The sequence below is a fragment of the Eleginops maclovinus genome, chromosome 1, assembly GCF_036324505.1.
Source record: "Eleginops maclovinus isolate JMC-PN-2008 ecotype Puerto Natales chromosome 1, JC_Emac_rtc_rv5, whole genome shotgun sequence".
In the NCBI taxonomy this organism is placed as follows: domain Eukaryota; kingdom Metazoa; phylum Chordata; class Actinopteri; order Perciformes; family Eleginopidae; genus Eleginops; species Eleginops maclovinus.
This window is the reverse complement of record NC_086349.1, coordinates 21,407,120-21,434,691: the sequence shown is the minus strand read 5'-3', so window position 1 is coordinate 21,434,691 and position 27,572 is coordinate 21,407,120. Positions and strand designations below refer to the sequence as shown.

The following is a 27,572-nucleotide window of genomic DNA, read 5'->3' as shown; positions in this document are numbered from 1 at the left end:
AATAACAATTGAGAGGGTCTCCATAAATATTAATTTATTATAAATAAATACTCATACTGTATGCCAAAAGCACAATTACATAAAGCAGTGATGTATAGTTTATAGCTGATATTACATTCAACAACACTGATAAGTGCACAATAAATAATGGGATATTGAATTATTTCACATGTGCATGTTACATAGACCTTTGTTAAAAGTACATATTTGTATTTCATGATTGTTCGTGTTTGTTCTGTAGGTCAAGAAGTTATCAACAACATGCTATATTTAAGTGAGGTATGTTCTCAATTGTTCACATTGATTTGCCATCAGTAAATTTATATGATAAGTAGATCTTCCCTTCATAAAATATGTCTAAATAGCTGGCTTTGTAATTGTGAGGTCAGAATATGTTAAAAGTTTAACAACAAATGCACAAGACAGAAAAACCTTTTGCAATGCTGAGATACCAACACACAATTTCTTGAGCATATGAAACCAAATAAAATAAAGTTGAGGCTTCAAGATATGACTGCGGTTTCATTTACACTTAAGAAATGTGTAGACGTGAAAATCTTTGCTGAGGTAATAAATCAAGTCAGTTCTCATAGACTTCTACATAACCAGACTGCTTTTACAACACAGCCCCCCCCCCTGCTGGCCATTAGAAAGAATGCAGGTGTAAGGCACTTGTCTGCAATGTCTTTACTTTCCAGGCTGGACGTTGCCATTTAGTCTGCACCTAGTTTCAGTGCATTTCACTCATTATCACCTAATGGTTGCTCAAAAAGAAAAACAAATAATCTTCTAGAAACCATGAATATTTGTACAATATTGAAAATGATGTTGAAATACCTGTAAATCAGACCTGGTGAACAAAGTTGCAGACTGACATTGCTGTCCTTGAACTTTGGTATGTGGTCTTGAACACATATCAAATTGAATCAGTCTTTAAGGCGTTCCTCGTGTGACCACAGCCTGTTTGTGTGTCCATCTGTGCTTACATTACGCATCTCTGTGTAGACATGCCTCATACTGTACCTACTCACACCCATCTCTGCTTCATCTCCCAGGCTCTCTCATTCATCCAGTCCTTAGTTTTGCTAACAGCTGAACGCTCCGCCCCGAGCACCAAACAGAGTCGGGCCAGTTTGGGCCGGTTTCTCTCCAGGTAGTTATGGGTGTCTATCTGCAGCTGGTCCAAGGCTTGAGGCCGGCTCTCATCCAGGGACACCATAGCACTCAACATGGGGTTGAAGCGGAAGTACACGTCTGGAGCTAGTAGATCGTCCAAAAGGGTGTGGACCCCTTCAGTGTCAGTAGCACTGCTGATCAGGTTGCTGATTTTAGCCCTCAGGCTGGTGGAGGTGGCAGGTCCCCTCTTGACATTATCAAAGCGGCCGGTGCCAAGGGACAGCACACACTGGAAAGGGCTGGTTGGGCCACAATAGACGACTCTCATGGACAGCCAAGGCACAGGGATTGTTCAGGATAATTCCTCCATCCTACAAATACGTACAGAATCAAAAATGGTACAGGGAAATGGGCATAGCTCCTACTTAACACAAAATGAGGTTAAGGTTCTTAAATTATGCAAGCACTTAAAGTTTGTATTGATACCGATACCAAAGAAAATGTAATTATGCCACAGTATATCTTGTTGTTTAAAGAAGTGAAATGCGGTCCTGCCCCCTCCTTTTTAAACAATCCCTTTTCACACATAATACCACCATTCTTCTCTATCATTTGTAGTATCATTTTGAGTCCTTCACAGAAATCCTGAACTAAAAAAACAATGAAAGTTCAGACTACAGCAGTTTGCTACCTGGTGAATGTCACTTTGTAAAGCAAACTCCTGGAAGTATCCTGGGGCAGCTGATGAAGCTCGCACTGCCTCCCACATCTGGCAGGCTGAGCCTCCTGCATAGCGGCTGAGAGAGCCTGGTTTGTGATTGTAGTTGCGGAAGATGAAGGCCTTTGGACTGGTACCCCAGTTTACCACTGCACTGACTGCTGAAACCTGAAAGATGCCAAAAACAAAATCTGTAAATGTTTTCAAAACCTTTGCCAACTGCAAGTTTAATGCTTACAAAGAAAAACTGTTACATTATTTCTACAGTAGGGGGCTTAGCTTTAGCAGCTTAGGCAATATTAATGCAACATAATACCATCAGTGCTTTGAGTTTCATGGTACAAAACTGAATAAAACCCACCATGGTGATTGCATTGTCTTACCTTGGGACTCAGCTCATCTCTGGCTGTTTGGATAAGTATTCTATTTCCCATCTTTTCTCTAAACAGAATAAAAACAGAACATTCAGACATGATTGTATTAATGTAATATGTTAAGAATTTACTTAACTCACTGCACTGCTTATTTTATTCAAATCTACTCAGTGAATACCGTAGTATTTTCTCCCAGGTCTCTGTGTTGTAATAAGAGTGACTCCAGCCCATCTTCACGGTGCCAACAAGCGGGTTCTGACTAAACACTTCAGAGCCAAAACGTCGGTACATTTCAGCACACTCCTCCAGAGAAAAATGAGCCAGACCCAGCATGAAGGCCAGAACAGCACCTAAGGTAAACACATGCAGATAAGTGAGATACAAGCTGAAGAACCGAGCTGTTGTGAGAATAGCATCATGTTGGTATTTCTGATGTTTGTCACCTGTGCTCACTCCACAGATGTAGTCAAACAGCTCGTGGATCTTCCTGCCCGTCTCAGCCTCCAGTATCTTTAATACCTGCAAAGGAACCACACCTCTGGGAAAAGACAAAATAGTGAATGTATTGTATATCAAATAAAGATTATAATGAGTTGAATAAGTAAACACCTCTTAAAGAGTGCTCTGAGTTATAAAAAAATTATTAATTGATGAATCGATAATAGTCCTCTGTATCACTGATATATGGAACACACAATTTGAAGACTTGATGGAAATGTTTCCATGATTTTATGATGTTTTATGGACATAACAAAAACAATGTATACTGAAAATAAACAAACATTGCTGTTCTTGTGTTGATCACTGTCATTTCACCGGGCTCTAATTCATTAGAGATCTTTCATTTTTACCTTGTGCCACCACCATCAATTGAGAGCACTCTGATGCCACGACCTTTGACTGGATCCATGTAACCGATTAGCGCCATACTTTCTCTCAAGGCGCTCTGCAGCTCTTCATTATCTCCGAAGGTCCGTCTCTTTCTCAACAATGTGACTGCAGTTTTCTCCTGTAAAACAAACACACGTTAAGAATTCACTGAGGTCAAAATATGATTGTTAAACATTTGTAAATGTGATTGTTTCACAACACACCTGCCACATTACAGCTTTGCATGATGGGTAACGGATGAGGTGTTCATTCACTGTGGCCAAGCAAGCAGCAAGATCTTGTGGAGATGAAGCCTGGGACAGAGTGCCAATCAACCCTCGGGTCATTTCCTCCGCGTGCCTCCGACTCAGGACAAACTGAGAGCATACCACCAGAGATTGAACTCATTAACATGCAAACAAGTGTGGTGTGTTTTTAGATAGGAACACAGTGTGCAGCTTTTTAGACAAACCATTAATTTAATATTTTCAGTTTCTAACTGAAATAACTTAACATGTCAGCTCAACTAACCTTTTGATCCATCATTGCCTGTGGTGTAGTCATAGCAGGTCTGGGTTTACGAGTCTGGGTCAAAGAACCCAGCAAGTCAGGGATGGCACTTGTGGGATGTCGAAGGTAGTCCATAAAGGAAACAGTCTTTGGTCTTTCAGATGCAGCAGATCCAGAGTCCAATGACGTTATGAGATGACTTTCAATTACCTCATCCTCGCCCCTTCTACTTTGACCAAAGAAAAACTGATTGATATATCTGCCTGTTTGGGAATAATTCTCCCCAAAGTTGGTGGTATTACTGCTGCTGTGGAAAAGGCCTCCAGTTTCATCGATGGCAGGTTCGTCTGGCTCAAGTTCTAATATTGCACCTTGAGTTTGTGAGGTAGACCGTGTTGAAAATGGCTCTAGCTCCTTCTGCTTCACAGAAATGTGTTCTTTCCTATATAGATCATGAGCTTGTTTTCCGGTAACCTTGGCCCCAAAATAAGTATTGATGTGTCTTGCATAGTGTTGGTAGCTCTCCTCCCAGCTGCTGGAGATATTGGTTCGTTCCACTGTTGCCTGATTAGCACCTGATTTGACTTGAGAAATTTCAGGTTCCTTATACTCTATGATGGAAGGGTTTTGCATTTGTCTCTTTTTCAGCCTCCTGTTTATGCTTCTTGGTGAAGACATGGTTTCCAAATTGTCCTGCATTTGAGCTTTTGCTGGAAAGACTGAGTTAATGTGTCTAGCAACGTAACTGTAGCTCTCACCAAATGTTGTTGCCAAAGAGCTGATATGAAATAGTTGTAGACCAGAGTAGTCCTGTGTTGAAGGACTTGTTCCTAAGCTCTCCTGTGTGTCGTTGCTTTTTATAGGCTGCGTTGTGTCTTTGCACTCCGATACATTTCGCTCTCTGGCTGGCCGTTGACTCATACTACGCCTCTGTGATCTACCAAGATGTTCTGGAGTAATGACAACAAGGCTGTCATTTTCAGCCAAAGGTGCAACATCCTTTCGCTTAAAATAAACATTAATGTGTCTGGACAATCTTTTAAATGATTGACCAAAACGTCCTCCCAGTGGACTCAAAAGAAAACTTTTCTGAGTCTCTTCCAGGATTCCAATTGGAGCTTCAGGTTTAAATGTATTCCTATTAGAAGACGAGTAAAAACGCACAACCTGGAGATGATTCAGTTCTTTGGTAAAATCTCTGAGCAAGTTGTTAGAGGCAGAACTTGTATCAGTGTGGATAAGATTTCTTAAAGTAGTTCTTTTTGTGAATCCGGATGGATGAGGATGTGTCAGCAGTGAATATCTGTGAAGGTCAAGGCCGAGCGGTGTTCTAGCAAGACAATGGTGCTTTCTGAGAAGGCTCATTAGGTACCTAATTTTGCAGTATGATCTCAAAGTCTTATTCACAGAACTTGAATACAAGTTGGTGCTGAGGAACCGACCCATGTTTGACCTGATGTGGTGCGCAGCATCAATCAAATGTCCAAATGTCACTCTTGAGCTTGCATTGATTAATGTCGTTTGTTTTTTTACAGGAATCTAGGAAAAAACACAAAACAGAAGCATTAGAGAAAGTCTACAGCCAGGCTAGCAGCTATATGACAATGTATTGCCACAGGGATCCTTTGAACTGCTGTTAGTGTCAGTATGCTAACAAGCTCTATTATAATAACAATGACAATTCTCAATATAGCAATGTTGATTTTAAGCAGGTTTATCATTTTCCATGTTCACAATCACAATTTAGCCTGTAAACATGCACACATGTTCTAATTAGCATTACAAAAAGTGCAACTGAGGCTGATCATTGGAATAGAATTTTGGCGCTTGATTGAAAAATCTGGGAATGACAGCTCTTGCAATTCATCCTTAAGGGAACATCAATTCCTGAACATTTCATGAAAATCCATCCAAACATTGCAGAGACATTTCAATAACAACAGAACATGTCTTCTTGCTGGTGGCGCTAGATTAAATGTCAGGGGATCACTAAAGTCAATGGTATTCATTCTCCAGGGATTTAAGGAGCAAGAGTCACTGTCAGGTTGAGCTGACTGTGTACAAACATTTTGGTCCACAATAACCTTGCACTTCCACCTTTTCTTAGTACTGTGTCCCATTATAAATGTAACATGAAACCTAAGAGCAAATCATTCGGTGAACATGAGCTGTAAACAACTCTCTTCGTTGTGCAATGTGATATGGACATTTAGGAACACAGATATACGATCTGTAAATATGAGTAGATGACTATGACAATGACTATAAAACAAAGTGCAATTAAAACACGTCTTTGTGGTGCCTTCACAAATAGAAAAGGCATACAGCTTGGCAATGCATATTGTTTCCATTCACAGTAAGTAGGTTAAGGTCAGTAGATTATAGCCATTCTAACCTTGACAAGAAATGTAAGATAAAGGCTCACCCTGAAGATTTACCCGAACTTCAAAACCTTGTTCTTCTGCCTTTACAATTCCTCTTGAAGCAAATGTGTTTTTTTCTAAATCCAGCACACCACTTTTGACAAACAGTGACAACCACGATGTCTTCTTTGTTTTGATTCTCATTGAAACGTTCTGCCGTGGAATGCTTAAATCCTATTGGTTGAGCTGGGCTGGGGGGCGGACTAGTATTGGCCAATGAGCTGTTAATCCGCACAGGCTTTGTGTCACGTGCTGTCACTGTTGACTGAAAGCATTGAAGCACAGGGCTAAAATTAGGGAGGGGGCAGCACCCTCAGTCAGCTGATGTTATTGGCGTTGTACGTCGCAACACACACCCCTTAGAGCTGTGTATGGGCCACAACATGTGATACGAACGAAAAACCAAGTCTGTAGTGGTTTTTAATTAAATGCAGTAATGTTTTAGATTACAACTTAAAAGGTTCAGTTGTAACTATGGGATACAAACATTTATCTAACTGCATGTTCCAAAAGCCCAGTATTTAATCAGAAGCTATAACTAGTTATCCATTCATTTGTAAATGATCAACTCAAAAATACACAATTTAACATAATTGGTATTCTGTTCCCACCTTGTCACCTACTGGTACAAAAAACAAACCCTGCAGTTATTGTTGGACTACTTTTGTTGTTGTTGTATTATTATTTTCTATATCATGTACACAGTAGACTGTATACATAATTATCCAGTAGTTTGCAGCCTGTAAAACACATTTGAGTCATTAGATTGCTGTTGTGGAAAAGAAAACAATTGAAAATGTATTTTAATCTAACAAAGCGTCTGCCTTATATCATAAAAATTGTTCATCAAATTTACATGTAATTTAACCTTTGACTTGCATGCTGTTATGCATTGCAAAGTAACTGTGATAAAACACTTTTTGAACTATCAAATGTGATTTGGACAATAAGCACCACAATTCCTGAGAACAAATTTCACTCTAAGAGCTTTTTTATGTTATTCTAGACATACAAGGACATCTAGTGGCAGCTTCCTGACAGTTCGGTTCTCCATCGGCTTAAAATCAACTGACCTGAGAAGCTGTGTGAAAAAGAAAATTAATATTGATTTGCTTCAGCGATTTTCTCTTTTCTGCAGAAGAACAAAACTTCATGTTTAGTGTGCTATCAATATATATTTTTTCAAAGCCAACATGTCTTTGTTTACTTTTGTTTCATCTGTTAATCCAGGGTTCATTTTAGAAGATTGAGTTACAAAGCACAGAATTTTGGAGGATGAGAAAACAAGTTTGAGTTACTGATCACTTAACTCCTGATACAATGGTATTAGTCAGAGTTCAACTTTCCTTTTGAATTATCTGTATTCTTTGTTGTCATATTTCTCTGATACAGATGCAATGCTCAACATAATAGCCTCTTGAATTGTGTTTTTCCTTTTAGATTTTTTAATATAAGCATTTAATGCCATTTTTAATGAGTTCATGTTTTCATCATGGATGAAAACTGAAGTATGTTTAATTAAACTTACAGTGTTACAAGTCACAGAATTTTGCATTGGCATCACAACACACACTTTTAATAAGGCAGCCAATATTTCCCTTCACAGAACAGTCTTTCAACATTTATAGATAGGTTCATAATAAAATGATTGTTAAAGAATACGTATTTATGCAGTTGTTCTCTAGGATACATTAAATAACTGAATCCACTTTTCTGTGCTCAGGAGTCATTCTCTTTTTTTTTTTCACAGCGTCCTTTGGTGCACTCCTCCCCACGTCCAGTCCACTTTAAGCGATTCCTAGCAAAGATGTCGTAGCAGTTTTCCATGAAGGGTCTCACAGGTGACCACATCATGAAGCGACCCAACCAGCCGAACCCCACTGCACTGTACATGACTGAAAACGCTGGGATTCCACGGTGAACCTGCCAAAACAAAAAGGGGTTAGCCAAATGGGATAATTCTAGATTTATGCTAATCAGCAACAACAACAAAAAGAAGCCATTTGAACATAAGCTTACCTTGTCATTTTCATCAATCACATGCATTTCCTCCATGGCCATCTCGTAGCTGACACCCTTGTATTTCCCTTCATCATAGTCTGTCAGGGAGATATCAATAAAATCTACTTTCTCAGGCCTGTTTGTCTGCATAAACTGAAGGAACCGGATCTCTTGGACACATATGGGACATTGCCCATCATACAGCACCTGAAACAGAGTAGGCAATATGTGATAACAGCAATTACTGTTTTTAATTTCAGCCCAGAATACTTTTTTATTCAAGTGTAAATGAGAGCAATTGGCTAATAATGGAGAAAACAGATTTCCAGCTGTTAGAAGTTGAATTGCCTCTGTTGTAACTTACTACTTTCTGGGGAAACAACACTTCTGAAAAACTGTATCACTATGTTAACCAGTCCAGGTTCTGCTTGAGTATGGACTACACTGGGTTTAGGCTGTCTTTGTTTCAGAAGGGATCCTATCACTGGTTGACAACCAATGCTATAACGGGAACAATGAATAATACTTGGAAAACTGTACACTCCCTGAACCCAACAGAACATTTAACGACAATAAGAGTTGAAAGCACATACATCACAATATAAAAGAAGTATTTTGCCTTACACTAAACCAATGATCACTTTTACAAAATGACATCAAGAACACTAAAAGGTAGGAAACATGTTAATAAACGAAAACGTAAACCCTTACAGCTTTCTATCAGTAAAAGAAAGAAAAAATGCAACCCATTTGTAGTCTGAATTATGACACATGACATGAAAACAGGATTCTAGCCAAAATGATGAAAGCAGTGTATGACTCAGTAGGTCATCATTCAGGATGGTTATTGTAAGAGGGATTTATTAGAAAGCTGCGCTATATTTAGCACTATGTAACATTGCAACCTTATATTTCCACTCACTTCTGACGTTTGTAGCTGGGTGTTGTATTTCTGTTGACCCCTAACGAACATGACATGACACTGTAAACTATCACCGCTCAGCTAAAGTTAATTCAGTTTCACGGGACAGGACGCGCTGCTCTTTGGCCCTGCACGCGCCGGTGCTCCAGATTCAGGACTTTTATAAAGGTGACAAGCTTCAGATACTGAGGTGATGTTTGGCTTACAGTATGTTCATTTCGCTTTGGAACATGTCGTTTCTCTGCTGATGTTAATGCTACATGTAACTAACCGTTAGCTGCTCACTTTCTAATAAGAAATGCCTGCACACCGAACCAGTCATTAATCAGTGCACGCGTTACCGTTTGGATCTTTCTATGCGCAACACTTTGGTACTTTTGCAGTACTAACTTTGTTTCTTGTCTTCTACTATCATAGTTGCAGAGTGATGGTTTTTGTGTTGCAACTTCCTCGTTGCAGGTTTACCATTCAACGTCTGCTAATTTTGGCAAAATGGTTAGTTAAGTTAATTAGCTACATTCGCAAAAAACTAAAATAGCTCCTGAAAAGCTTTAGCGCAATTTTAAGCTCTTATATATATATATATATATATATATATATATAAGAGCTTAAAATTGCATATATATATATATATATAAAAAAACAGCTTTCACGAATTAATTTCTGTACAGTAATGAAATAACACACAGAAAAGCTTACCTTGACACCTGCAGGTTTAGAGCTGAAGGTGCGATGCTGTAGTCTGCAGAGTGCAGGTGCCACTCTTATTGTTGAGTTTAAATAAATTGGTAATCTGGCTAAACATGCTCTCATCTGGTAACCTTTTGCAAATACACTGAACTTATTAAACCACATCATCAAATTTGCTGATAAGTGATAACACTACAGGCTACACATTAAGCTGATATATCTAACTGTGCCTGACAGTAAGTTAGCCAACAATAGCTAACGTAGCCAACTATGCATGTGTTAAACAACAAGCGATTGCCCAACAGAGGTCAAACGCTGATGTTGTTCAGAACAAACGCTCATAAGTATCTCTCGCTTCCTCGCATTTACCTATTTGGTGAGAGAAAGTTACATTTAATACAAACTGTAAATCAATGTTGGAAGAGCAGCAGCTGACCAGGGGATAAGGTCTGAAGAGGCGTGGTGAGCACTACGTCACTTCTGGGTATTAAACTGCTGCGAGAGGTCCCACTCCGCTGCTTTTTCCTAAGCCATGTCAGTGGAACAAAGGTGAACTCCTACCCAAAAACAATTACTGACAGGAGATATTGTGTATTGACTATTTGAAGATATATAAAATAAAGCTGCATCTGTTGGTTTATTAGCTTATGATGTCTTTATTGACTAAATCTTTCCTTCATTCTTTCTGAATACACTGAAACAGGTAAGTGGGGTTTACTTAATATACTATATAGTCTTTGCAAAATTGGTATGTAATGTAATGTCTAATTAAATATGAGGACATTATCATTTCAATTAAGACACAAGAGCTTATTTTCTTAGTATTCAATGAACACAAGTCCCACAAGGCTTTGACGGCACATCTGTTGCTGAGGCTCAAGGGAGTTGTGTTGTTCTTGAATGCTAAAAAAAATAAATTTTGACTCCAGGAGGGTTGTTGCTTTTTCCATGTATGGTCACTCTTATTTGTCATGCATGCGCACGTGATGAGATCAAAGGCCTTAAAGCAGGGTCTTTCAGAGGCAGCCACAGCCTTGTACAACAACAAGGTTCATAGCCTGGCCAAAACAGTGTTAAGGATTGCGCAGAGGTGAGCTCTTGTGACACGAAGAACATTTAAGAGTCTGAATCATGTGAGCAACAGCTTTTAAAATGTGTATTTTTCTTTAACTTGTTCTGTGTTCACTTTTACCTGTTTCCACTATTCAGCCGTTGGACCAAACATGCCTCCAGCAGAAAAAAGCAAACTTGGCTACACACCACCAGATGGAGGCTGGGGATGGGTCATTGTCTTTGGGGCTTTCATCTCTATAGGATTCTCCTATGCCTTTCCAAAGTCCCTCACCATCTACTTCAAGGAAATCCAGGAATATTTTTCAGTTTCCTACAGTGAGATTGCCTGGCTGTCCTCAGTCATGCTCGCTTCAATGTATGCAGGAGGTCAGTTGCGATCATACCTTTAAAAATGTAAATTAACACACATCGCTAATCATGTATTAAACCAGAACAGATAATGTGTTAGTGCCGTAAATCTTAAGTTAAAGAAGTTTCAATAAATTAGATATTTCTCTCCTCTACAGGACCTGTGAGCAGTATACTTGTGAACCGCTATGGCAGCAGACCCGTGGTTATGGTTGGTGGGCTCTTGGTCAGCACTGGCATGATCCTTGCCTCCTTTGGCACCACTATCATGCATCTGTACCTTTGTGTTGGATTAATTGGAGGTACGTTTTTGTTTTACTTATTCATCATGATGTTAATAAGCTTTATTTGATTTAGATTTTGAGGAATTTTACTAGTGAGGTTGCTGCTGTCCTCTGTAATGTTTGCTTTGCGTTGGCCTGTTATTACCGGCTGACACAGGAGGATGCAGGAGTTTTATGAGTATCAGGGTCAGTCCCGTTTGTGGGGTTAACTTGGAGCTATTCTGTGCACTGTGTAAATGTTTACTTAGATCACAATGAAATGTCAATGTCCTGTGCTGTCAGGGCAATACATAGACTTGGATATGACCTTGTCTTAAAAGAAATGTCCAAATCATGTAAAAAATCCTCACATGCCTGCATGTACGCTTTAACACATGATCATGCTTACACCAGCAAGTAAACAAACTTCTCAGACTTAAAACCCTAATCTTGTTGAGATGATTCACCAACTGAGGGTGAAATACATGACTTTATCTAAAATAAACTAAATAAGACTCCAAAGGACATGCAGTTAAATTATGCCAGAGGTAATAATGATGGTTGTTTAACTGGTTAATCTGTAATCTGTAATTCAATAAGTAATGATCTAAAAATTATATTGAAAAATTCTCCAAAAAAATCCCTTAAATCCAGGGTGAAATTTTCAAATAGTTGTTTACAGAACATATTTGGCTTTTTTTACCATTCTTTAATAGTTACTTAAACTAATAAAAGATAAAAACATATATCAATACATTATTTGACAATTCAATGAATCAATGTATGAGATCAGCTCTAAACTATTTGTTTGCATTTAGAAAAGTAATTGTGTAGTTTTGTCTCAGGAAAGCATTTAACTTAGAAATAATCTAATTGATTCTGATTAACGCTACATCCTTTATCTTGATTGGACCTTTTTTTTAGAGTTTTCTAAACTGCACATTATTCCAAAGAATACTCAACAACAAAGACATTAGATGTTAGCTAAAATTCCAATTATTTGAACCCCTAAAGGTGGATGTGACGGTCAAATGATGCAGTTTTTGAGTTGTTGTTTGTACTTTAAATTAAACCTGATTTCTCCCTAGAAAACAAGTGACACTAAATGTTAACAAATCGCTTTGAGAGTTGCTGCTTATAAAAAAAACAAAAGCGTGAATTACTTATGTAAGTGTTCCCATGCCTTAATGTTTGTCTTTACCTTTTATTCCATTGTTTTATTTCAATAGGTTTTGGCCTTGCTTTCAACCTACAGCCGTCGCTGACAATCATAGGAACCTACTTCCAGATCAAAAGGCCTCTGGCGAATGGACTCGCCATGACTGGAAGTCCAGTTGTTCTGTTCACACTGGCCCCTCTAAATCAGTGGCTATTTGATTCTTTTGGGTGGAGAGGAAGCTTCCTCATTCTAGGAGGCATTGTTTTGCACTGCTGTATAGCTGGGGCTTTGATGAGACCAGTCAATAAACATGCCCAACCCAAACCCAAAGCTGAACCAGCGGGGTGTAACGGGGAAGCCGCTGAGAAGGTGGCTTCTTCAGAAGCAAATTCACAGTCAGATAAACTTCTGAGTAAAGAAAACAAAGAAGAGAGCAAGAGTCAGGGCTGTGTGCAAAAGTTCATAGATCTCTCGCTTTTCAAACACCGGGGCTTCATCATTTATCTCGTTGGTAACGTTGTCTTGTTTTTTGGATTTTTCGCGCCTGTGGTCTTTCTGGCTCCATACGCCAAACATCAAGGGATCGATGAATATTCAGCAGCTTTCTTACTCTCTATTTTTGCTCTGACGGACATGTTCATCAGGCCGATAACTGGCATCCTTGGCAACACCAAGTGGGTTCGACCACGGATTCAATACTTTTTCAGTTTTGCCGTCTTTTACAATGGTGTGTGCCACCTTTTCTGCCCACTGCTACCTGGATATTCAGGTAAGGTTGTTTATGCTGTCTTCTTTGGTTTGGCGTTTGGGATGCTTTCTGCTCTGCTTTTTGAAGTTCTGATGGACCTGGTAGGAGCTCATCGCTTCTCCAGTGCAGTTGGACTCGTCACTATTATTGAGTGTGGACCGGTGCTTCTTGGACCTCCATTATCAGGTTTGTAAACTTTGGAGACAAAGGTGTTTAAAATTCAGATTAAATAGGAATAAAAAAGACGACTCAAAGTGTGCATCTTCTCTTTCAGGGGCTCTGGTTGATATTTTCGGGGATTACAAATACATGTACTATGCGTGTGGAGTGTTTATGCTGGTGCCTGGTATATATTTCTTCATCATGCATTACTACAACTATAAGAAACTGGACGAGGAGCACAGGCAGGATGTGGCTGCGGAGCTGAGGACTTGTGAAGAGGCAGTACAACTCAGATTGAGACAGGATGGTAAAACAGCACATGAAACAGATGGATGAAAATGCTGAGTATGGTTTTATTTTAGTGGATGTAAAAAGATAACACTTCAAGCTTTACAGCAGGACATGCAGTATATGGGAATTATTCATAACAATTATTTTTCTCTATTTTGGAGGAGGTTGTTGGAGTCTTTGGACCTTTTCCACATAGATCAGCATATAATATTTAAGTGGTTATATCCGGTGCCAACTGTAAATGTAATGGCTTTTGCTCATAAATCACAAAGCAATGCTGCATTTCCTTACAATGCAATTATGTTAATGGCTCTATAAACAAATATGGTTTCATATGTTTGTGCTTCTTTAGCGGCCAAATATAAAGTACTTTTCCAAAGGGACAGATTAAAAATAACAACACAGGGGCATATCACCACTATTGTTTATTGTCATCTTATTACCACTAGATGGCTCTGGACACAACCATATGAGAACTCAAGGTGCAGCACCTCTCTTCTATTAAACTGCAATTAAACATCAGCGATGTTCATTTGTGGGTTAGATTTTTACAGCCTTGCTTTCCACGTCTTGGGTTGCGACTCCCATGGGCTGGCAGCTGTTATGAATGGGTCGCCAAGGGCACAGCAATTAAAGTATGAGAAAATTCAATTTATGTGGTTAAGGCTACACACCACCTCTTTTAAAATACCTTCCGTATAATCCCCCTTTGCTGTCCTTAAGTTTAACTCCCACTTTTGGTAATTATTCAAGTTTTAATGGACAGTAAAATATGTTTTCAGTGCCGTAGGGATCTGACAAGTTGTTTCACTGCTGCATCATTTTAGTACAGACTTCAAAATTCAGTGAGAGGTTATGAAAATGTTTAAGAATCAAGCTTTCAAACAAGTGTTGGGAACCCTGTGTGCTTTTAATAAAAAAGGTTTTAAAAAGCACAACATTTGCACGTGCCAGTGAAGAACTGAATGTTTTTATCTAGCCTTACTGATGAAAAGCATATCATACTATAGCCAGGGGCCAGGCGTCAACATTTTTCAGTATTTAAAGATGATGTTTTTAGTTGTTTCTTTGCAGATACATATTTAGCTTTTGTGTGTTGTGAAAAACGTATTCAAACTAAATCAAATATTCTGCCTCATCCATGACGCCGCAGAGAAAATATCAACGGCTGACCAAAATCCGATGTGCGATCCTACATCAGGTCGCATCATCCCACCACAGGTCAAACTTTATGTCCTAGCACACTGCATGATTTCAGCCCCTTAGAGCCAGTGCCTTGAGCACCTGGAATAAAAGATACAAAGTGGAGCTATTCAGCGTAAGAACAATGCCATTATTAGAGATGTATGCTTAAATGATCCATTCTTATCATGTCCCTGCAAGGTGTATATTGACTTCCTTTTCAAATGGATGAAAATTGCTTAAGTGAGGGAATCAATACCTTTATTTATAACCTTAGATAACATTATCTGAAAATCAGAGTTCATGGCTTATGCTTGGGCGGTCTGTTCTTTGGGTATTGGTTTCATTTCAATCAACTAAAATATATTACTGTCGGGTAATTTACCAAGAGTGGTTATTTTGATTTTGTCTAAGACACAACAAGGTAAAGTTTGATCTTAAAACTCCCACAAATGCATCTTATGTTTAGTTGTAAATACATCAATTGCCATGATGAAGGAAGTGTGCACATCTTAAATTAAAGTGCCACGACACGCTGTACAAATGTGCCATTGGTGTATAAGTACTGCATTCAAATTGTTGTCTTATGTAAAAGTATATACGTAATATCAGCAAATGTACTAAACGTTTCCAAATGACTTATTGCTGAGAAATAGCCCTTATCTAATGAGATACTATATACTGTATATGCTATTATAAAGTATACTGTTGTATTAATATTACTCATGCATTATGGTGTAAGTTTTACTCATGGTTGACTATTTTGTATAATGGCAGCAAATTCTGATTATTTTCATTATAGATTTATCTTGTGGGTTTTATTTTTTTTCATTAGTCAATCTAGTGTGTGGTTTGTGAAATGTGGCACAATGTTGAAACATGTCCATCACAATTACACACAGTACAAAGTGACATAAAGAAATGACATTTTGGGTAAACTTTTACAATAAACACTATTTCAAAACTTCAAAATGTGTTTTTAATGCAACATCTTAAAGAAAATGGTACCATAGCTGTCAGTTAAATGAAGTGCAGTCTAAAGCACAATAATACCGTATAAAATGTAATGGTTTAAGTGTATAAAGAAACATCAAATGTGATACTTAACTAACAGTCTTTTAGTAAATGTACTAACAACAACAAATAAGAATTTAGTGACATTAAAAAGAGAGTATATGCATTTTGCAACTAAATCATAATTGAGTGTAAGTAAATGCCCATTATTTATCTTCTCTTAATATAAATACAGCTGACACATATGTGATCTTTGTTATCCAATGGAAAATATCAATGAGTGAACTCAAAGTGAGATAGTGAAGACCTCCAATTAGTGGCAGTTCCTTTAAACTCTGTATCATCCTCACTGCACAGCTTGAGCATAATCACTGTGATGAACTGTGACTGATGTGAGTAAATCTGACTTTAATTGGGACCAGGAAGATTAAATCTAGGCAGCTCTGGGTCCAATACCCCTGATGACTACCGATGACTACCGATGACTACCGCTACCGTGCTGAGACCTGATGTTTTTAACCACGCTGCAGCTGAACCCCAAGTTGAACCCCCTCTTTTACCATATGCTTGGTGCTGTCTGTATAAATAAAACGTGATACCGTCTACTTAATCCAACATGTTTGTTAATAATCTCTGCTAATCTTCTTTACCACAGCAGCAGAACTAATCTCTCTTCACAATGTTTGCACTCGGAGGGAAGTCAACGTCATGTGAATACCAGAGACTTAACAGTTTATTCATCGGCCCTGTGGACGGAGCTATTACTGAAACATCGCTGGTGTAAAATAAACATCAATAGCCGGGGCAGCTAACATGGATACACAGGGCATGACGGCAAAGGAGCAATTGCCATGTCAGTCTATCCAAGGAGATTCTCAAGGACTCAATCACACTGTCCAGAGACAGACACTGTGTCCTGCAGTGTGCCTTAACTGACTGTCGCCCCTGATGAAACACAAGATTTACCGAGATCATTTGGAGAATACAAGGCACAGAGTACCCTACTCTCAAAATCAATAATCTTTGCAAACAGCAACTATAACATCGATCATGGTCACCTTGATATTTATGTGGTGTAGAATTATCCCTATTTTTGAGATATTTTAGAAAAATAGATTTTCTGAAGCACAAGCATTCAACATCTCAATGTGTTCAGGGAAAAATCAGAGGAATTGTAGATTTTGTTTCAGCATTTCAAATCACTGGAGGGAAGCCTGAGCCAGAAGAGGAATATTTGTCGTACAAAAAGCTAGGATAGAGGATTATACTCATTGTGTTGTTATCTTGTAAGAACATTAGAGGTAGAAACTAAAATACACTCATTCAAGTACTATTCTCGGGTAAAGTTTTGAAGTCTTTGTCATTTATTTCAGTTTCTAATTTGCTGCTACATTAGGATTTTACTACACTTAACAAAACACTAAGGAAATGTACTTATTGTGTTCATGAAGTACAGTTTGCAAAGTTGGATACAACATACGACTTCCTTAGGGAACGCAGTCCCTTTTTGAAAATAAATATGTCCAAAAAGTCATAAATATATAGTTTAATAATATCATAAAACATATAAAAGGATGAACCATATTTTTGGAAAACATTTATTATTTTCTTCTCCAACTAATTGTTTAAAAAAACAGTGTATTTAATTAGTATATTTTACATAGATCCGCCTGAACCCGCATGCTAATTCGTCCAATATAATAATTCATATCTAATACACACATATAATCTTGGAGTAGCCACTCTGCATAAGAAGCTATTTTGCTTTCAATACTTTAAGTGTATTTTGCTGATAATACTTTAGTTTTCTTTAATTAAAAAAGCATAGAATGAAGGACTTTTACCTTTTACAACCCTATGAAAGCAGTTAGAGTGAACCAAAACAATAAAGTTGTAAGCCAAGCAGTTAAACAACTAAAATAAAACTACCAAAATTTAACTAAACCTTAAAAAGCCAAGGACAACTCCAAAGTCTATAGGTTGATCACTATGAGCAACTCCTTTAATGTGATACTTGTCTATTAATCATTTCAATATTAGCTTTAAAGGATATGACTGGATGGATACTTCTTCAACCACTATTGGGTTTTAGAGGGAAAATATTCCAACTGAATAAATACAAAACGTGAATCTCGACAATCTTTGAATGAATACCCTTTCTGAATGTTTATGTCTTCACCGCGCCATGACCGTTTGTTATTACAGACACTCAACCTCGCTAACCGCTCTGTTGCTGCTGCTGGACATCGTACATCCCTTTGGAATACAAATTGGACTCAACAGGCTCTTATGAAGACGGTCATTTTTTGAACTAGAACAAAAGAGGAACTTAAAACCCTAAAGTACTCAATCATGACTAATTCTTGTAAAGGAAATTGAGTCGCAGAGCAAAGGGACTTAATGAGATTATGTTGCCCATAATTAACAATCTGTGGAACACATTTCCCAAAACCAAGAACATTACGGCTTTTCTGTCCGCCGTTGAGCATAAGAATGTGTGAATTATCATCCAAACACACATTTACCCCACTTTTCAGAGTTGACAATGCACAGCCCCTGACCAATATCCTTAATCTGCCACTCAAAATACATTTAGCCTTTGTGAGAACAAATGTGTGCCGCTGAAACACTGTTGTGGAGACTCTCAGCTGCCTATTAGAACCATTGTTCCTCTTTATCTGGTGAACACAGACAACCACTAAAGCTTGCATGTCTGGGGACGGTGGAGCTGTTGTGTGCATATTACAGGAAGAACACAAGGATTGTCCTGTGGATTATAATCTATCCTTTGAATACCACACTGAATTACACTGCTACATAAACACTTTTGATTGAAAAGCTAAAAGGACTGGATGACATATACTACCCGCAGGCTCTGTAGCATTTACACATTGTGCACACACGCAGTCTCTAATGTAATCTGTGGCATGTGGATGATAAAAAGTAAGTGGCTTGTGTTATCGGTATATCAGGGCAGCACACTTGAGTGACCAAATTCGACTGGAGCGCTAACATTGTACGATTTCATTTAATTCCTCAGTCTTGATTTGGAAAATAGTATTGAAAGTAAGATTGTTTCAAATCCCCATCTGCAGACGCCTGAGATAGGCATCCCAGCGTCATGTCCCCGGGGATTGACACCCAGGCCAGTGCAGAGACTGAGAGCATGACAGAGAGACTGGGCATGGAAAAAGGAGAGGAGCAGAAATAATTATAAGCGCTACTGAGGCGTATCGGCTTGTCCTTGCCTCAAAATGAAAAGCAGGATGAAACATGATGGCACAAATCAACTGCAAGCCTTTATACAGTACCTGATTCACCCATAACAGCTGTGTAATTACACATTGGGAACCTTGTAATACTGGGATTCTGTTACACAATTGTGTCATCTGCACATTTTCTGGCAGGGACCCAGAATAATTAAATGTATCATTACACTGAACCAAAATTGTTGATGAGCAGGGAGCGGTGATGACGGTAGTCTCTTGGTATGTGGTTTGAATTAATGACTTGTTTTGATTCCCAGAGAGAACTATGTCATTTAATTGTCGCTTGTCTGTGCTAAAAAGGCTTTGGCACAGTGGCCTTTGTAACTAAGAACAAGTGCTACAGTAGCTGAAGGGAATCAATGTCATCAGGGGTTCTTTGTGTTTCAAGGACAGTCTCTCCTGAGTCTGAGGCTGCCATGACGAGGTTGTTGACTGTCGCAGCTGCCTCGCTAAGCCCGCCAAAGGTGTGTGATTAAATTCCCATTCTTTTTCCGAAAGAGAAGTGGAGCCATTTAGAAACCTATAAACCATATGGACAAGTCAATAAAATGTCCTTTAAGTGGAGTCGATGGGTTCTCTCAGAAGGAAATGACAATAGAAAAGGGATCCATTTGTGTGCAGCACACGATATGGATTTATTTTCAGGTTTCATTTAGTTTAGTAACAGTTTTGTTGCAAAAGAAGCTGTCAATAACTAGGCCTACATAGTTGGATAGAAAGTAATTCAAGACCTTACGTTCTTGTTTGTGAGTTTCAAAAATAGAGAGGACTAAAAATAAACTACAAATATTGAACCCAGGATAAAGCTGTTGATATTCCATATTTTTGTTATTGTCAACAGGCCCAATTACCAGGGATAGCTCAGATTGGATTGGGATGGTATGAGGTACTTCTGTCAGAGTATTACCCTACAGTGGATGGCAGTCGACAAGCCTTCATTTGGAGAAGCAGACAGGACTGCCAGCAGGAGAGCTACTACTGCTGTGGATGGGGGCAGTGGCAAAATGTATTTTAGCCACCTAAAAACAAGGTCCACTTACAAAATCAATATCAGTTTGAAAGGGGCAATGTGTAATGCCTGGCCACATCCTTCAAAGAAAAATGTGGCAACATTTCACCTCTACTGCCCGGTCCCGACAGAAGACCTTTAAAGTCAAGAGTTACTGAAGAAGAAGACTACTAACAAACTTGACCATACTGTTAAAACTACGACCCTATAGCAGCTACTGTAGTTGTGGTAGGCTGGGGTGGGGATATTATAGCGTGACAAAGTCAGCATATGGAGGAATTTGAGGCATGAATGCTCAACGAAATACCAACGCTTAACATTGCTTCAAACACATGACCAGGATTATTCCATGAATTATTCAAGGGTTTATTATACCACCATGACCACAAAGCTCCACTTAACCTTTAAAAAAAGTATTATTTGATCCAAACCACGATTTTCCAGGAGCCATAACCAAGTGGTGTCTTTGAATACAACCATATTTGAAGCATAACGCTGTCCACGCTGAAAATCCAATGTATTTGTTTAACACGGGCAGTATATTTGATGGACAAACCCCAGCCTTCTGCCCAAGTCTTATTAAGAGCAGATATACAAAGAAACTGAGTTGTTTAGTTATTTCAGTGTCACCTCTAAACTGTTTTAATCCAGTTACTTTAGCTAAAAAACAAACAGTGAGACGGCAGGTACACGCTTAATTAAAACAGGACAGCAATGAGGATTTTTCAAAATAACTCATGGACAAAGCAAGATAATGAAATCCAATGAAGCTGCTCTAAGACAAAGGATTTTTAAGAAATATGGTTATAATACTTTATAGGGCTGAACGATTTTGGAAAATAATCTAATTGCGATTTTTTCCCTCAATATTGCAATTGCGATTTAATATGCCATTATTTTTTCAAGGTCCTCTTCTCATGTATTTTTCAACAAACACAAGCAATAAATCAATCGTGATTACAATCGTGAACCTCGTGAGGTAGCAACAGTAGCGAGGCACGTTCTGCACAATACCTGACGTTGCGCAGCATCTTCCCTTTTTTTAAAGCCAAAATAATTCCACACAACTGACGTGCCACCCCTCTTTGGTACCAACCTTCCAGCCGTACACTCTTCTGACGAGCCTGAGGCCATTGTGCAACAGGTTCAAGCGCAGCGTTGACTACTTTCCCTACCTGCTCGGCTCGCTCGCAAGTCACGTGACCAGATCACGTGACCAGTCAAATCGCAGCCTTTGCGGTTGGAAAATCTCGTTTTGTCATATCGCGATATTATCGCAAACGCAATTAATCGTTCAGCCCTAATACTTTACATGTAAAACAAGTTGTTTACATTTTAACAGACGTTTCCAAGGCAAATAAAAATTTGATATACTAAACTAAACATTTTAACTGGAGTTCTGAATCTTAAGCTATTAGAAATACAGGCCGAGCAAGCAGCAAAACAGCCTCAAAGAAACAGAGACTTTTAAAATGTATTCAGTGTTAAACTGTTTGAATTGGGGTTTTATAAATGATTCGACTCCTGGTAAAACCTTCTTGAACGATGAAGGAATGCAAACCAGGAGAAGTTCACTGCAATGACATCAATAAAACCATCCAAACTCTATCTTCTGTTATTAGTGTGATTGAGAAACCCCTGGGGCCTGAAATGACATAATATGCATTAAACCTTGAGATCCAGCACTCTATGTGCAGAATGGTATAAAACATCATAATCCTAATTAAACACTTTATTTTTAAACTCTCTGTTGAACAAACATTCTGTCATCACTTAAATCATCACCCAAATGTGCATGTATATTAAATACAGATGGGGTGTTAAAGAAGTGTTTTAGCAAAGCACAGGACTCGATCATGTCAGTTACTACACCTTTTGTTGCCTCTACCTTCATTTTCTTTATGAAAATAATTACAATAACGACTTCATATTTCACACAGGGAGCAACAGGCTCTTTCTCAAGCAATTTTTTAAAATAGTCTTCAGTAGTTCCAGTAATTTATAATTAAATGGTTAGAAAAAGTTTCCTTCAGTGTGATGAGATATGAAAACAGGAACAAATGACTACTTTAAAACACAGTAATCCTTCATTATAATCAGTCTTTATGATCAGTTGTTTTGTTACTTGTTGGACTCTGTAACGGATGTCACATTTCACAACTCACAAGTTTGGGTCCAATTACGTGTAAATGACACTGAGTAATTTCTTGACACTGAATCTTCTTCACCAGCAAACTGCTTTCAGAGGCAACCCCACTGCAGCAGTTTGGGTATCTAAAACATTATTTAAATGATTGATTAGGTATTATTACCGCTTTGCTTGCCGCTTTACATGCATTTGTCCATGTAATGTAATTATTAAGGAGATCTCTGTGTTTGTGTATGATTTATTCCACATCATTTCAACACTTCTTAATGTTTTGTTTCCCTCAGTCCCATCATTCCTGTTCCTGCCAGGCAACACAAGTCAATGATCAACCTCTTAGTATTTGTTGGTTCTGCAATGAGTCTGTAAGCTCTACTGAAGCCTAAAGTAAGAATTACAAAATTATTTCCTTTATTTCTCTCAAGTGGAAAATTACATCTCAACGAATTATTCGACACAGATTTTCTTCAGCATGCAGTTGCAGTATCTATCTTTTTAATGGAGAAGAGTTAAGAGCTAATGCAACAGAATGACAAACCACATAACTCACAAACTGAGTCCTGTGCAGCCAATCAGCCTTAATGTATTGAAATGTATTCATAAGGTCGTTCAGTGCTGATGGATTAGCCAAGCTTCAGAAAGTGGTAAGCTAATAAACAAATGTGTTAAGTCTTTATCTTCTTTTACTGTTGCTCAGGATACATCACCACATGAACGGGTTTAAATGTTTTCGCTTGGACATGTTTTTACATTCAAATAAGGGAAATAAAATATTCAATAGGTATAGTTTATGAGAAAAGGATTTCAAAAAGGTTCTTACAGCATGCTTTGGCAATAAAACAAAACAAGGCCAATGTGATTAAGTCATCATTTGACTTACGGGAAAACATGTTGGAAGCGTAAAGTTGAAAATGAAAAAACAACCTGTATCTGCAGATGATTTAAACTGCTTATATAAAAACAAGCAAATAAGCCAAATATACACAAAAGGCTGAAATTAACCTCATCATAGGAAAGTGAAGAGCATGATTGCCAGTGCAGGCTGCATTATACAATACCATGTTTCAAAAAGCAGCCCTCTCAGCTGTCTAAATAGGATGATTGCTGCTGGTCTGAAGGGTCCTTCACTGAGGGGAGCTTGGGAGGAAAGAGACCCAGAGAAAGAGGTAGCACATGTGGGAGGTGCCAAATAAAACATCACTGATTAACTTGTCTAGTACTGTGCAGTGATTTTGATGTATAAGTGTGTGTGTGGTTTCACGTAGCCTTTATATACAGCAACAATTTATGTGCTTCCACGGGTATGAAGATGGCAGATTTACTGGCACTTTTGATGAAGGAAAATGATAGATCTCTGAGCCTGGACGTTCTTTTTTTCTTGCTTTTCTCTTTGAACTGCATTCACAGCCAGGTGAAGGACAGAGTCAAAGGAGGGCATCCATTGTAGCGAGAGGCTGTTACTTTAACAGCATGATTATCTTATTATCGCCCCATGTTACTGCTCAGTATAAAGCTAATAGCAACCATTTTTCAGGACATGTTAATGAAAGCATACTTCCACAATTAATCAGTTCTTCTGGCTATTGTCATGCAGCGGGCTACTCTCACAGCCCATTTGCATTTGCATATGATAATCAGTGGTAATCAAATTAAAATATCTCATTTATGTTTGTATAATTCAAAAAGCTGTTTTTGCATTATGTTTGAGATTGCTAATCTGCCACAGGTAAGATTTGAATAGAATTTCAAATCAAACCATTAAAAAAAAATGAACAAACATCCGCAGTGTGAAGATGTGACAATGATGTAGTCGTATCAAAGATGTTTTCACATTCTGTTGCAGAGATATCTACTGAATTAGCATGCTAGCTGATTTGCCCAGGCCAGTATTGTTTTGTAATACCAGCAGTTTCTCAATATCAAAAGTCATATGGACAGAATACTAAATTAAAGGTGCCCTAGAGTGGAATACTGTATTTACCTTGGCATAGTTGAATAAGGGGAGTACTTTACATTGTACTGACATACCGTGAACCTCAAACACCATTGTTTCCTCCTTCACCTGCAAATCATGAATGTGCAAATCACAGTGGTAAAACGGGCGATGTACAACAACCCCTGTGTGTTGCGTCACACACGGTAGTCCAGCCCCAACAGTTGCATACACCAGCTGCTGGAAACACTAACGCTAACACTTACCACTCCTAACGTTGCTCTCCAATCTCCGACCAACTGGCTGTTCTTCAAATTCATCGGTTTCCTCCTCCGATAACGGCTCAAACATGTAAGGTTGGATGCCAATAGCCTCCATGGTTCATCTCTCTGAATTTTGCAAACTTCACTTACTTCTGTGTGCTCTGAGGCAGACCTCCTTTGAAGACATTTGAGAACAATTTAAAATACCAGATAGATGCATTCTACGGCACCTTTAAAACACAAACATCAAGTGAATGGAAAGTTGTGACAATGATGACGTTATGTCAAGGACCTTTATGTAATGTGTTTGATGGAATATCTACTGAAATTAGCATGCTAAACGACTCCCCGTGACAGTCTTGTGTTGAAATACCAGCTTATCCCAAGAGGTAATATTGATATGGACAGAATATTAAATTAAAACAGGACAAAATGAACAGTATCAAGAGAACGTGTTGATGTTGTGTCAAAGATATCTATGTATGGTGTACAGAGATATCCATTGAAATTAGCATGCTAACTGACTAGCCCTGGCTGGTCTTGTATTGTTTTACCAGCTGTTTCTCAAGAGGCAATAGTGATATGAACAGCATACTAAGTTAAAACATTTAAAACAACAAAACAATATTGTCATCAGAATCTGAAGATGGGACAATGATGACGTTACGCCAAAGATGTCAATGTAATGTGTTGAAGACATATTTGAAATTAGAACCAACGAGCTGTGTTATACCTTTTGTTCCCAAGAAGCAATGGTGAGTCACTGTAGCCTCTTTCTTTCCTGAGACCAGAAGACTCAGAAGAAGAGCTGCCCATATAATACATCCATTCTTGGATTAGATCCAAAGAGGCAGACACGAGAAAACGTTTAGCAATAATACCGACTACTTCACAGGTAGTAGACAGCAACAGAAACACTCTTCCTCTCATCTCTGTTACCTTGGAACCATGCCAATAAAGAAAACGTCAACAGATCTGTTCAGCCCCCCCCCGTTAATGGCACATTAAGACGGCTAACACAGATGGCCAACATCAACAAAAAGCTTACATCACACGTAAAGATTATGAGATGGCAGTGTTACTTTAACTTTTCAGCAGTTTAGTCAAATTCGATTATTCCTGCCATGCTGTTTTTCTTTTATAACTGATGATATTCTGATAGCATGGACTCAGCTGTCGAGGTGAAACTCTACCTATTTCTTTGGAGCATGTGGGCATATATTGCATAATGCACCTTTAAGGAGTATAGAAAAAACAAGTTTTCCTAGCCCTGGTTTCCTGAATTATTGAATAAGAAACTACTATTGTTCCTTATGTTGAATCCAGAGCTGCTTGCAGTGGATTATTAGGCTCATTATATTCCACGTCTGTTCTGTTTCAAGTCATCGTCTGTGTCTCATCAAATTTCATGTGAACCCAAGGGTCTAGTAAACTAGTTTGTGACACTGACATTAATTTGATTAGCCAATTATTTATCTTTCTTCCTATGACAATTCTGCATCATCAGGAGACTTTTAAAGGTGTGAGTGTGTGTGTGTGTGTGTGTGTGTGTGTGTGTGTGTGTGTGTGTGTGTGTGTGTGTGTGTGTGTGTGTGTGTGTGTGTGTGTGTGTGTGTGCATGTTAAATATTTCCTCTGATGTTTGCACTTATGAATGCAAAAAATATGTTTTGATGTATTTTCTTTCAGTGCGGTCAAAGTTGTTGATGCTTGCTATGGTCATCATTTCTAACTTCCAACAGGTGAACGTACTCGTAAAAAGTGGGTTAAAATACAGTAGGAAGAACAAAACAGAGACTCTACACATATACTCTATAGGTTGTTTTCTGCTGTTGAGTTATGGCAATAGCACTCAATGGATGATAGGACCATAGACTTATCAATAATGCATAAGATAGTAAGAGAAATGACAGGCACTCCGCTGGTAGGTTCTCTCCAGAAGCAAGCCATAAATTTGCAGGGCAATAATAATGACTCTTCTCAGCGAAATAAAGGCCACCCTCTGCTCCCCATAGTCATAAACCTGACTCACTCTTCCATTGGTTGGAAGAAAAATGCTTCCTCTCCCGCCACACAGGAGTCATACACAGGAGGTACTTCAACCAGCCAACTTGATATGCAATCATCTCTCTTTACAGAGGAAAGAATACAATTTCAGTTTTTATATTAGCTCTTTTCCTATTATTTCTGGGTGGGAAAAGTGAGCATAGTAATGGTGAAATTAAGTTAAGCAGCTGAGGAAAATATAAAAAAATATAAAAAAGACTTCCAGTAATTCTTTCACTGCAACCATCTTCTAATCCCCCTTGTGCAGTCGGCTTTGTAGGGAACCTTTCTATTTACCCATGTGTTTTTTAAATAACTATCTCAAAATTAGACAATTCTTTCTCTTCCAGTGCAAGAAAGCAAAAAAAGTCTTTACAGAAAAAGTCTTTACAGAAACATTTTTCAAAAGACAAGCTGAAAAAGTAAGTGCCAGTTCACGTGTCCTCGAATATTTTTAAAGGTCCCTGACAAAAAGAAGAAGTCACAGTCAAACATCATCTGAGTTTCATAATCTTTTAAAATAAAATAGGCTTTTAAAATCATCGCAAATGTTAATTGTTAAATTAATGTCTTAATTTTAGACTACTTCAATACACTCAACTCTGTGCCTAGAGGGGATTATTTTCACCTGACATTATGACCAGGTTTTGAAAAAAGCTAATCACTGTGTTGAATGAATGTGCATTTACTAATGGAGGAGAAGCTTTCTTGAGCTTGCTAACATTAAAGCTACACCTTTAAGGTCATCCTTTAATACATGCTTATCTTTGAAAAAATCATCATATGGTCTGCAGTCACCAAACACAGGATCCGTCATCCGTACATCCGAGTTCCCATTACCATCTATCAATGTTGACTACACAACAATCAGATAACAGAAATAACATTTTCACTTATAGTCAAGCCGACCTCTGCTGGTGAGATTATCTAGCTATTCAAGTCCTATCCAGCCAGCAGCGGCCAAGAACAAATACTCTACTGGGATGGAGTGTGTCGGGATGGGTTTCCATAGTCAACCCAAATGAGCCGCCTTTAGAGTGCA

At 38.4% G+C, this 27,572-nt stretch overlaps 3 protein-coding genes across 6 annotated transcripts; 1 reads left to right on the top strand and 2 right to left on the bottom strand.

The window, feature by feature from the left end:
* Nucleotides 1–17: 17 nt before the first annotated feature.
* On the bottom strand, nucleotides 18–6,154 carry LOC134872237 (calcium-independent phospholipase A2-gamma-like). The gene is given in 10 exon segments (XM_063895448.1): nucleotides 18–1,414; nucleotides 1,416–1,487; nucleotides 1,808–2,002; nucleotides 2,218–2,275; nucleotides 2,387–2,558; nucleotides 2,652–2,746; nucleotides 3,060–3,217; nucleotides 3,303–3,455; nucleotides 3,610–5,127; nucleotides 6,014–6,154. Coding segments are annotated over 9 exon segments (2,715 nt in total). The 5' UTR covers nucleotides 5,035–5,127; nucleotides 6,014–6,154; the 3' UTR covers nucleotides 18–1,027.
* A 1,279-nt stretch (nucleotides 6,155–7,433) lies between these two features.
* LOC134864077 (uncharacterized) lies at nucleotides 7,434–10,098 on the bottom strand. The gene is made up of 3 exons (XM_063882848.1): nucleotides 9,634–10,098; nucleotides 8,031–8,219; nucleotides 7,434–7,934 (listed from the first exon to the last, which is right to left on the bottom strand). Exons 1-3 carry the CDS (start codon nucleotides 9,790–9,792, stop codon nucleotides 7,731–7,733), a joined length of 552 nt encoding a protein of 183 aa, XP_063738918.1. The 5' UTR covers nucleotides 9,793–10,098; the 3' UTR covers nucleotides 7,434–7,730.
* On the top strand, nucleotides 8,999–15,823 carry LOC134864059 (monocarboxylate transporter 2-like). 4 transcript variants are annotated; one of them, XM_063882815.1, is made up of 5 exons: nucleotides 8,999–9,124; nucleotides 10,834–11,064; nucleotides 11,205–11,348; nucleotides 12,539–13,402; nucleotides 13,491–15,823. In XM_063882815.1, the coding sequence occupies exons 2-5, from the start codon at nucleotides 10,848–10,850 to the stop codon at nucleotides 13,712–13,714; spliced, it is 1,449 nt and encodes a 482-aa protein (XP_063738885.1). In that variant the 5' UTR covers nucleotides 8,999–9,124; nucleotides 10,834–10,847; the 3' UTR covers nucleotides 13,715–15,823. The 4 variants fall into 4 exon arrangements, with proteins under 4 accessions (XP_063738885.1, XP_063738905.1, XP_063738895.1 ...); XM_063882835.1 differs by having other exon boundaries at nucleotides 9,032–9,102; XM_063882825.1 differs by lacking the exon at nucleotides 8,999–9,124 and adding an exon at nucleotides 9,640–10,327.
* The last annotated feature ends 11,749 nt before the right edge of the window (nucleotides 15,824–27,572 follow it).